The 11318-nt window shown below is 48.5% G+C and overlaps 2 protein-coding genes across 3 annotated transcripts; one reads left to right on the top strand and one right to left on the bottom strand.

Annotated features, from left to right (window-relative positions):
- The first annotated feature begins 476 nt into the window (after window positions 1-476).
- LOC134948590 (putative nuclease HARBI1) lies at window positions 477-5908 on the top strand. Of its 2 annotated transcripts, none has more exons than XM_063936669.1 (10): window positions 477-1434; window positions 1523-1894; window positions 1980-2152; window positions 2379-2560; window positions 2844-2970; window positions 3254-3380; window positions 3610-3791; window positions 4075-4201; window positions 4430-5431; window positions 5715-5908. In XM_063936669.1, coding segments are annotated over exons 1-3 (1137 nt in total). In that variant the 5' UTR covers window positions 477-671; the 3' UTR covers window positions 1982-2152; window positions 2379-2560; window positions 2844-2970; window positions 3254-3380; window positions 3610-3791; window positions 4075-4201; window positions 4430-5431; window positions 5715-5908. The 2 variants fall into 2 exon arrangements, with proteins under 2 accessions (XP_063792739.1, XP_063792738.1); XM_063936668.1 differs by having other exon boundaries at window positions 3199-3380.
- On the bottom strand, window positions 5839-11193 carry LOC134948589 (serine/arginine repetitive matrix protein 1-like). The gene is made up of 7 exons (XM_063936667.1): window positions 10737-11193; window positions 9229-9407; window positions 8539-9058; window positions 7957-8463; window positions 7742-7870; window positions 6585-7666; window positions 5839-5952 (listed from the first exon to the last, which is right to left on the bottom strand). The coding sequence occupies exons 2-6, from the start codon at window positions 9403-9405 to the stop codon at window positions 6981-6983; spliced, it is 2019 nt and encodes a 672-aa protein (XP_063792737.1). The 5' UTR covers window positions 9406-9407; window positions 10737-11193; the 3' UTR covers window positions 5839-5952; window positions 6585-6980.
- Between the last annotated feature and the right edge of the window lie 125 nt (window positions 11194-11318).

Genomic DNA, 11318 nt, shown 5'->3' with positions numbered 1-11318 from the left:
ATACAGGCCCCTTGTTCAAAATGCTGCACTACTGCAAGCCCCATGCGGTCGCACCCTAAACGCCATTATAGTGCGCCACTGTCCACCAATGGGGTATATGCAATAGCGGGCGAATTTCAGAAAAAGTCGAATTCCGGAACGTTTTCGCCTCAAAAAATCAATTCGCCTATGCAGTGCAGTACTTTATCGCAAAAAAACGGACCTTCAAAATTCGACTTTTGTCAATTCGACTTTTTCCGCATTCGACTTTTCTGCAATGGTACAGATGCTGCAATTCGCCTCAAGCATATTCAATTCAAGTTTGGAAATTCGCCTGCAGTACTTTTTGACCGCAAATTCGCACATCATTTTTTGGGATATTTGAGGATTGCTAGTAGCATATCTATTTATATTTGAAGGATTATCTACTTGGTTTGTCTTTTTTTGACTCACAAGTATTATTTAATTGATTTTTTAAAGGAATATTTTTTTCTTCAATCTCCTGAGGGAAATTTACCCATGATTCCACAGTTTTACCCAGGATACACTTCTGCAAAGCCCCTCCTATCTCCTCACTCCTGGGTTTGAGACTACAGGGAGAAGGAGCCATTACAGTCAGCTCTCTTGTGGAATCGTTTTTTTAGGAAAATCCCTGCGTTTTAAAACACATTCCTATTTTTGTACTGACTACAATGATGGAGCCTTTTTCTGACCAGATTGTGTTGTTCATGCTGGCTGCAAGCTTGATGGAGGAAGAAAGTGCAGATGAACATCAGGATCCAGGTCAGCAAATGTCTGCATTGGGTGAGCCAGTATTGCGGGTTTCATTTCCACGTCCACGCCAGTATCGCACTAGGCGTGAACTGGAGGATCTCAGCGAGTTCGAGGTGATACAAAATTATCGCTTATCGACTCGCGACATATATTCGCTGTACGCTCTGTTGGAGGCCGACTTGGAACCTCGGGCACGGTCAAATCGTGCAATCAGCGGTTTTCAGAAACTGCTGGGGACGTTACATTTTTTGGCGTCAGGCACATTCCAGCCTACACTGTCTCAAACATGCGTTTTTTCTCAGTCGACTCTGTCGCGCTGTATAACCCAAGTCATTAGGGCTTTCCGCAAATTGACGATCCAGTACATCACATTTCCAGAGACGGACAGCGAATGTCGTGAGATCAAATTAGGCTTTTACAACAAATACAAATTTCCCAATGTGCTGGGCGCGATTGACTGTACCCACGTGCAGATCAGACCGCCACGTAATTCAGAGGAATGTTTTCGGAACCGAAAACAGTTCCATTCCCTGAACGTGCAGGCGGTCTGTGATGTAAATATGAGATTTTTGAATATTTTTGTGGGATTTCCTGGATCATCTCACGACTCCTTCATCCTAAGCCAGTCATCGCTGTTTGACAAGTTCGAAACAGGAAACATGCCTGGTGGCTGGCTGTTAGGTATGTATTTTCATTTTTTTATTATTTTATTATATTTTTTTAAATTATTTTTTACAAGTACCTAACATTTTTTTTATATTTTCTATAGGCGATGCGGGTTATCCAAACAAACCGTGGCTGTTGACCCCATTGTCTAATCCTGTTGGTAGAGCAGAAAAACGTTACCAAGAGAAACACATTGCATCGAGGGGAATAATTGAGCGTGCCTTCGGTGTACTTAAAAGCCGGTTTCGATGTTTAGACACTTCCGGCGGTGCTCTTTTGTACTCACCGTCGAAGGTTTGCGGCATGGTAAATGCATGTTGTATTTTACACAACATATGTGTCGCAAACCGTTTGCCGGTGACTCTTCGTCGTAGTGCTTTCCTACGCGGGAACCGGTCTTCTGCTCTACCGGTGGGTATGGACGAAGGAGAGGATTCCCGGCGGACAGTGATACAAAATTTTTTTGCAGTTACCTGTGAGTATACTGACAACATTTGTATTATCGTGTAAACTGACATTGGTTTTTTTTTTAAAAAAACCTCTTCATTTATCTATTACAGAGTTTTACATCCTGTTGATGTGTATCCCCAGGCCGTGTTTATACAGTTTGTTCCCCCCTGTTTTATCCTGTTTGGTTACCGCAAATATTTGACCCTTTTATCCAACTCTACCATGGGCGACCTAATGGTGATGTGGACCTGACCCTCCGCCATGTAGCAGACAACCCCCTCAGGTGAGATGGATTGCCCAGAACTCCCTTTGTCCAAAATCACCCCGGCATGTCCAAAGTGCAGCACTCCGGCATTTGCAAGACTGCACATCCAAACATTCCCTCCTGATACACCAATGCTGGTCAGGGAATGTTTGGATGTGTAGTGATGCAAGTGCCGGAGGGTTGCATTTGGGCCGCTGTAACCCGCTTGTGTTGTGTGGACTGTTGTATGTACCTCTTTTTTCAGCCCCAGGGTGACACTATCACCCATACCTGGAAGCTTAAACTGTTCTCTTCCACCGGTCCTGCGGTGTATCTTCCCAAGTGGCGTGGATGTGAGGAGACACGACATTTCACCTGATGTTCCATGGGTGACCCTACTGGTGATGTGGACCTGACCCTCCGCCATGTAGCAGACAACCCCCTCAGGTGAGATGCAATTGACCAACAAAACTCCCTTGTCCAAAATCACCCTGGCATGTCCAAAGTGCAGCCCTCCGGCATTTGCAAGACTGCACATCCAAACATTCCCTGAAACAGCAATGCTGGAGCGGGGAATGTTTGGATGTGTAGTGATGCAAGTGCAGGAGGGTTGCATTTGGACCCACTGTTCCCCGCTTGTGTTGTGTGGACTGTTGTATGTACCTCTTTTTTCAGCCCCAGGGTGACACTATTACCCACATCTGGTAGCTCATACTGTTCTCTTCCACAGGTCCTGCGGTGTATCTTCCCAAGTGGCGTGGATGTGAGGAGACACGACATTTCACCTGATGTTCCATGGGTGACCCTACTGGTGATGTGGACCTGACCCTCCGCCATGTAGCAGACAACCCCCTCAGGTGAGATGCAATTGACCAGCAAAACTCCCTTGTCCAAAATCACCCTGGCATGTCCAAAGTGCAGCCCTCCGGCATTTGCAAGACTGCACATCCAAACATTCCCTGAAACAGCAATGCTGGAGCGGGGAATGTTTGGATGTGTAGTGATACAAGTGCAGGAGGGTTGCATTTGGACCCACTGTTCCCCGCTTGTGTTGTGTGGACTGTTGTATGTACCTCTTTTTTCAGCCCCAGGGTGACACTATCACCCATACCTGGAAGCTCAAACTGTTCTCTTCCACAGGTCCTGCGGTGTATCTTCCCAAGTGGCGTGGATGTGAGGAGACACGACATTTCACCTGATGTTCCATGGGTGACCCTACTGGTGATGTGGACCTGACCCTCCGCCATGTAGCAGACAACCCCCTCAGGTGAGATGCAATTGACCAACAAAACTCCCTTGTCCAAAATCACCCCGGCATGTCCAAAGTGCAGCACTCCGGCATTTGCAAGACTGCACATCCAAACATTCCCTCCTGATACACCAATGCTGGTCAGGGAATGTTTGGATGTGTAGTGATGCAAGTGCCGGAGGGTTGCATTTGGGCCGCTGTAACCCGCTTGTGTTGTGTGGACTGTTGTATGTACCTCTTTTTTCAGCCCCAGGGTGACACTATCACCCATACCTGGAAGCTTAAACTGTTCTCTTCCACCGGTCCTGCGGTGTATCTTCCCAAGTGGCGTGGATGTGAGGAGACACGACATTTCACCTGATGTTCCATGGGTGACCCTACTGGTGATGTGGACCTGACCCTCCGCCATGTAGCAGACAACCCCCTCAGGTGAGATGCAATTGACCAACAAAACTCCCTTGTCCAAAATCACCCTGGCATGTCCAAAGTGCAGCCCTCCGGCATTTGCAAGACTGCACATCCAAACATTCCCTGAAACAGCAATGCTGGAGCGGGGAATGTTTGGATGTGTAGTGATGCAAGTGCAGGAGGGTTGCATTTGGACCCACTGTTCCCCGCTTGTGTTGTGTGGACTGTTGTATGTACCTCTTTTTTCAGCCCCAGGGTGACACTATTACCCACATCTGGTAGCTCATACTGTTCTCTTCCACAGGTCCTGCGGTGTATCTTCCCAAGTGGCGTGGATGTGAGGAGACACGACATTTCACCTGATGTTCCATGGGTGACCCTACTGGTGATGTGGACCTGACCCTCCGCCATGTAGCAGACAACCCCCTCAGGTGAGATGCAATTGACCAGCAAAACTCCCTTGTCCAAAATCACCCTGGCATGTCCAAAGTGCAGCCCTCCGGCATTTGCAAGACTGCACATCCAAACATTCCCTGAAACAGCAATGCTGGAGCGGGGAATGTTTGGATGTGTAGTGATACAAGTGCAGGAGGGTTGCATTTGGACCCACTGTTCCCCGCTTGTGTTGTGTGGACTGTTGTATGTACCTCTTTTTTCAGCCCCAGGGTGACACTATCACCCATACCTGGAAGCTCAAACTGTTCTCTTCCACAGGTCCTGCGGTGTATCTTCCCAAGTGGCGTGGATGTGAGGAGACACGACATTTCACCTGATGTTCCATGGGTGACCCTACTGGTGATGTGGACCTGACCCTCCGCCATGTAGCAGACAACCCCCTCAGGTGAGATGCAATTGACCAACAAAACTCCCTTGTCCAAAATCACCCTGGCATGTCCAAAGTGCAGCCCTCCGGCATTTGCAAGACTGCACATCCAAACATTCCCTGAAACAGCAATGCTGGAGCGGGGAATGTTTGGATGTGTAGTGATGCAAGTGCAGGAGGGTTGCATTTGGACCCACTGTTCCCCGCTTGTGTTGTGTGGACTGTTGTATGTACCTCTTTTTTCAGCCCCAGGGTGACACTATTACCCACATCTGGTAGCTCATACTGTTCTCTTCCACAGGTCCTGCGGTGTATCTTCCCAAGTGGCGTGGATGTGAGGAGACACGACATTTCACCTGATGTTCCATGGGTGACCCTACTGGTGATGTGGACCTGACCCTCCGCCATGTAGCAGACAACCCCCTCAGGTGAGATGCAATTGACCAACAAAACTCCCTTGTCCAAAATCACCCTGGCATGTCCAAAGTGCAGCCCTCCGGCATTTGCAAGACTGCACATCCAAACATTCCCTGAAACAGCAATGCTGGAGCGGGGAATGTTTGGATGTGTAGTGATGCAAGTGCAGGAGGGTTGCATTTGGACCCACTGTTCCCCGCTTGTGTTGTGTGGACTGTTGTATGTACCTCTTTTTTCAGCCCCAGGGTGACACTATTACCCACATCTGGTAGCTCATACTGTTCTCTTCCACAGGTCCTGCGGTGTATCTTCCCAAGTGGCGTGGATGTGAGGAGACACGACATTTCACCTGATGTTCCATGGGTGACCCTACTGGTGATGTGGACCTGACCCTCCGCCATGTAGCAGACAACCCCCTCAGGTGAGATGCAATTGACCAACAAAACTCCCTTGTCCAAAATCACCCTGGCATGTCCAAAGTGCAGCCCTCCGGCATTTGCAAGACTGCACATCCAAACATTCCCTGAAACAGCAATGCTGGAGCGGGGAATGTTTGGATGTGTAGTGATGCAAGTGCAGGAGAGTTGCATTTGGACCCACTGTTCCCCGCTTGTGTTGTGTGGACTGTTGTATGTACCTCTTTTTTCAGCCCCAGGGTGACACTATTACCCACATCTGGTAGCTCATACTGTTCTCTTCCACAGGTCTTCCGGTGTATCCTTCCTAAGTGGCGTGGATGTGAAGAGACAGTTCCCCTGATGTTCCCTGGGCAATCTACTTACGTACAATTCAACTGCATTACAAATTTTAATAAAAACCACAGGAAACTTCTATTTTTAAAAGTTTATTGAAGAAAAAATTTTTTTAATAAAGTTTGAAAGTTAATTAAAACAAAAAAGTAGTTTGTTCTTCTTTACATTCTTTTCTTGTGTATATAGATATCTGTGGGGAAAAGAAAAAAAAAGTATATTAAAGTAAAGACACACTAAATTCATGTTCATTTTTTTTCAATGAAAATTTGTGGAACAACACAGCCCAGCATGACCCATTGCTGGGCGGTGTTGTTCTACAAAGGCATGCGGTTCAAAGTGAAAGAGTGGCGTCAGTGGTCAGCACTTTGACACGCTAACATTTGTGGAACAACACAGCCCAGCATGACCCATTGCTGGGCGGTGTTGTTCTACAAAGGCATGCGGTTCAAAGTGAAAGAGTGGCGTCAGTGGTCAGCACTTTGACACGCTAACATTTGTGGAACAACACAGCCCAGCATGACCCATTGCTGGGCGGTGTTGTTCTACAAAGGCATGCGGTTCAAAGTGAAAGAGTGGCGTCAGTGGTCAGCACTTTGACACGCTAACATTTGTGGAACAACACAGCCCAGCATGACCCATTGCTGGGCGGTGTTGTTCTACAAAGGCATGCGGTTCAAAGTGAAAGAGTGGCGTCAGTGGTCAGCACTTTGACACGCTAACATTTGTGGAACAACACAGCCCAGCATGACCCATTGCTGGGCGGTGTTGTTCTACAAAGGCATGCGGTTCAAAGTTTCTTGAATTAAACATGGTTCTACTCACCTTGGTACGCTCAACACAAACTTATGCCGTCCACTTCATTTTTCCTCATCAATCCTATGAATAAGTAAAAAACACAGACTAGTGAATAGTAAATTCACACAATGAAAGTCTACTGTACATCATTACAAAAAGGATTTTTGGAAGAAAAAGGGGGTATCAGAATAGCTCTTTGGCCCATCATACATGTAGCCGCAAGGAGCTTTCATCCGTTACCACACGCGCCCGCATACATGCCCGCGCATGTATGCCTACACAAAGCTCCTTGGTAGTACCCGGTCACGGGTGGGGAAGGCCAACAAAGAAAAAACAATAGTAAGAAAAACAACAAACTAATGGGAGGGGAAGACAGGGATACATGAAAAACATTTTAAAGAAAATAAAATAATACGACCGGGTTTATGGTGGAAGTCTGTCCGGATCCTCTTCTTCCCCCTGATAGGGCGTGGATGTCCTGGGAGGCTGGGGAGTATGTTGACTGGCCCTCGGTGCACATGCTGCTGAAGATTGTGCGGCCGGTGGTGGAGGCATCTGGGGGGTGGGGTACATCCCTGTATATCCCTGGTACATCTGTGACTGACTGTACTGGGATGGGACTCGAGGAAGGGTACGATGCGTCCTTGTGGCTTGCGACGGCGGATATGGTGGATCACCAGCGTGTTGATGAGCTGGTACTGGGAGCTTTTCATAGATCATCTGCAGTGTGGTTGCCATGACCTGTTGGCTGGAAGCGGAGTGTCGATGACTATCCGACATGTTCTTATTACTTTCTGCCAAACATGTGGTGTTTTCCACAAGCTTGACCAAGGAATCGGACATAATGTTAAGTACGTTCCTATTCTCCCTATGATCTTCAAGTATGATCTGTAGTATTGTGGCCGTGCTGTCGGAAAGAGTCTTCTGCAGTTCATGTAGACTGTTGGACATTTTCTCCATTGTCCTCTCAATGTTGTCCAGTCTGCTTCCCACAACATTTGTGTATGTATCCTGGCGTGTCCCAATCTCTGATGCCAGGGTGTGAACCCTCTGAACATTTGAGGGATTCTGCCCTTCCTGGATGTCTGCCACCACATGCATTTGGGCAGCTGAAAAGAAAATTAGACAATATTATACACATTCATCATACATTTTTTTGAAGGCTCACAATTCAATTTACTCACGCAGGGATGTAGCAACTGGAGCGTCCTGCACTTCCACCTCGCCATCCTCTGACGACTCCTGTAGGAGGAGATCCGGCCTGAAGTACGAACCAATCCCCGAAGCTAGTCCGCTGCTGGTTCGTGGCACCACTGTTTGCAAAATAATTTTTTTGGAAAAGTTAATAAACTTTACACAACTGCTGCCCCCCCCCCACAAAAAAAAACAAAAAACAAACCTTCTCCATCCTGTGATGCCGCTGCTCCAGGAGCTCCACTTGTCCTCGTTTCGGAAGACTTTTCAAGGGTCTGGCTGGATACATCTGCACGGCTGTCCTCAAACCCAAGAAAAGTTTCGTCAGTTAACCCTGTAGACTCAAACAGATCGGGTGATGGGTCCACAAGGGTTGTGTCTTGAGGCTCTTTAGTCATAGTCCCAGAGCTCCAGGAGAGAAGACGATCTGGTGATGGCCTGCGCGCAGGAGCTGTAGTTTGGCGCCCATCTTGTGGTGTGGTCGCCGACGGTGTCTGGCGCACAGGTGATAGTCTGTGCGCTGACGTCGTCTGGTGCACAGGTGACCAACTGCGCGATGACGAACTGTGGCGCACAGGTGACGATCTGTGTGCTCGCGATGCTTGCGGCGCAGTTGATGGTCCGCGCGCTGCTGCCGATGCCTGCTGCACAGGTGACGGTCCGTGCGCTGGCGATGTCCTGTGCGCAGGTGATGTCCTCTGGGCAGGTCTGTCTGAAAAAAAAAAAAGCACATTAGCACATACAAAAATTTTAAAGGGAACTACAGCTCATGTGAAAGTATTCTTACCATCAGACCTCCTTTTGGACGGCTGGTCTCCCGCCTTCCTCCGTCTTCTGGGCGGTTCTTCCTCCTCGGGAAAGCCAGCAGGACGGCTGGAGTCCACACCTCCGCGAACTCCTTCGACCATGGCAGGGTTCATGCGCCTTCTAATAACGTCCTCCCAGGGTAGCCACTTCAGATTGAGAGCCGGGCCACCTCCCGTAGCTGTCTCATGTCGGCGCTGAATCCCCATCTTCTTCTTGGTCTGTCTGCGGCAATCACTGTACCGCTTCAAGCAATTTCTGGTGCTCCGGCGGTTTCCAGAAATTGCAGTTACTTGACTGGCGATGGATTCCCAGATGTTCCGCTTTACCTTAAATGCTGTTTTCTGTGCCCTTGGTCCATACAAAACGTCGTAGGACCTGTCGACGCAATCCACTAGGACACAGTTTTCCGCCTCAGTGTATCTGGGTCCACGCGGCTTTTTCTGTCCTGCATCTTCACCAGAGGCTTCCTCCTCCGACTGCTCCTCTGGCTGGCTTCTTGCCTTTAGGGATTAAAAAAAAAAAAAAATTATTTTTAAATAAGATCGGGATGTACCTGTGAGTGTCAGTATCCCTGGCATTGCACACCTATTACAGTAGGTGTGCATGGCATTGCACAAACTACAGTGGGTAAAGTTTGATGCTATTTGTGTCTGCAGGTGTGGTTAAGTACCTTTTTACTAGGCTTTTTCTTGGACTTCTCATGGGCCCTTGACGACCGCGGCTGGTCACTAGATGCCTGGTCGGTCGCATCCGCCTCCTGGGTTGGCTCCCACTCCTCATTGCTATGCAGGGATAGATCCGAGGGGGTGGGGGAAGGGACGGATCGGGTCTGATTGTCCCTTGACATCTCTGTTATAAAAAAAAAATACATACATGTATAAATGGCTGCCCCTCACAAAATGGCTGCCCCTCACAAAATGGCTGCCCCTCACAAAATGTTGACCAGGCTGTCGACTCAACTTGCTCCAAATCACCCCAAAATGGCCAGAAAGCATCCCAGCACACTCAGGAGGCACCCCACAGCAAAATTAGGCGGGAAAACACATGTTTGAAAAACAATCAGCAGCACATGTCAACCTGGCTGTCGACTCAACTTGCTCCAAATCACCCCAAAATGGCCAGAAAGCATCCCAGCACACTCAGGAGGCACCCCACAGCAAAATTAGGCGGGAAAACACGTTTGAAAAACAATCAGCAGCACATGTCAACCTGGCTGTCGACTCAACTTGCTCCAAATCACCCCAAAATGGCCAGAAAGCATCCCAGCACACTCAGGAGGCACCCCACAGCAAAATTGGGCGGGAAAACACATGTTTGAAAAACAATCAGCAGCACATGTCAACCTGGCTGTCAACTCAACTTGCTCCAAATCACCCCAAAATGGCCAGAAAGCATCCCAGCACACTCAGGAGGCACCACACAGCAAAATTAGGTGGGAAAACACATGTTTGAAAAACAATCAGCAGCACATGTCAACCTGACTGTCGACTCAACTTGCTCCAAATCACCCCAAAATGGCCAGAAAGCATCCCAGCACACTCAGGAGGCACCCCACAGCAAAATTAGGCGGGAAAACACATGTTTGAAAAACAATCAGCAGCACATGTCAACCTGGCTGTCGACTCAACTTGCTCCAAATCACCCCAAAATGGCCAGAAAGCATCCCAGCACACTCAGGAGGCACCCCACAGCAAAATTAGGCGGGAAAACACATGTTTGAAAAACAATCAGCAGCACATGTCAACCTGGCTGTCGACTCAACTTGCTCCAAATCACCCCAAAATGGCCAGAAAGCATCCCAACACACTCAGGAGGCACCCCACAGCAAAATTAGGCGGGAAAACACATGTTTGAAAAACAATCAGCAGCACATGTCAACCTGGCTGTCGACTCAACTTGCTCCAAATCACCCCAAAATGGCCAGAAAGCATCCCAGCACCCTCAGGAGGTACACCAATGCTAATAGAAGACCCGAAAAAGTAATTTAAAGAATAAAAAAAAAACGTGAAAAACTACCCCAAAACACAAGTCTCCCCCAAAAAATGCAGCAACACAAGCAAGGGGCTATACACATACCTGCACACATGCACACATGCACAAACACCCCATGTACACCTCATGGCAACCCCCACTACACAAACACATACATGCAACACCAGACACACATGTGGTACTTACCTACAAATGTAGTAAAAGCTCCTAAAATGGCTCTGCTCCGGGGTAACAGGAATCCTCCTGACTGTCCTGGAATAAAGCCTGCTGGGGTGTCCAAACGATATCCACAGCAAACAACCAAATTGCTAGCTCTGCTCCTCCTCACACCTCTCTGCAGGTTCACAAAATGGCTGCAGAGCACATGCAGCAAACAAGCCCTAATAAAGGGCTGCTTTAGGCGGGAAGGCGAATTCAGTACGCCCACTACTCGCCGATTGGCCGTAATCCGCCTGCGGGAGGGGCGAATCAGTTTTTCATTGAATATTGAGAATTCAGGGTCCCGGCGACAGGGCTGCGGCTGGCGATAGCGGGCGAATTATACAGAGGCGGATCTAATGACGCGATTCGCCCGCTATTGCATATACCTCAATGACTATTATTCTTTTTTAACAACACTGCCCACCGTTTCTGCTGCTCTACCCACGATTATACAGGCCCCCTGCCCAAAACGCTGCACTACTGCAAGCCCCAATGCGGCCGCGCTCTAAACGCCATTATGCTGTGCCACTGCAACCCACATCCCACCGTTATGCTGCTGCACCCTGC

The sequence above is a fragment of the Pseudophryne corroboree genome, chromosome 8, assembly GCF_028390025.1.
Source record: "Pseudophryne corroboree isolate aPseCor3 chromosome 8, aPseCor3.hap2, whole genome shotgun sequence".
NCBI classification, from domain to species: Eukaryota; Metazoa; Chordata; class Amphibia; order Anura; family Myobatrachidae; genus Pseudophryne; species Pseudophryne corroboree.
Note: the sequence above shows the minus strand (reverse complement) of the source record. Positions and strands in the feature narration are given on the sequence as shown.

Excerpts from the sequence above, each read along its gene's own strand:
- LOC134948590 (XM_063936669.1), top strand. The coding sequence starts at position 672 with ATGATGGAGCCTTTTTCTGACCAGATTGTGTTGTTCATGCTGGCTGCA. Across the intron at positions 1,435-1,522 it reads GCCTGGTGGCTGGCTGTTAG|GCGATGCGGGTTATCCAAAC; the intron begins GTATGTATTTTC and ends TATTTTCTATAG.
- LOC134948589 (XM_063936667.1), bottom strand. The coding sequence starts at position 9,405 with ATGTCAAGGGACAATCAGACCCGATCCGTCCCTTCCCCCACCCCCTCG. Across the intron at positions 9,059-9,228 it reads AGAAAAAGCCTAGTAAAAAG|GCAAGAAGCCAGCCAGAGGA; the intron begins GTACTTAACCAC and ends TAATCCCTAAAG. Across the intron at positions 7,667-7,741 it reads TCCAGTTGCTACATCCCTGC|CTGCCCAAATGCATGTGGTG; the intron begins GTGAGTAAATTG and ends TTTTCTTTTCAG.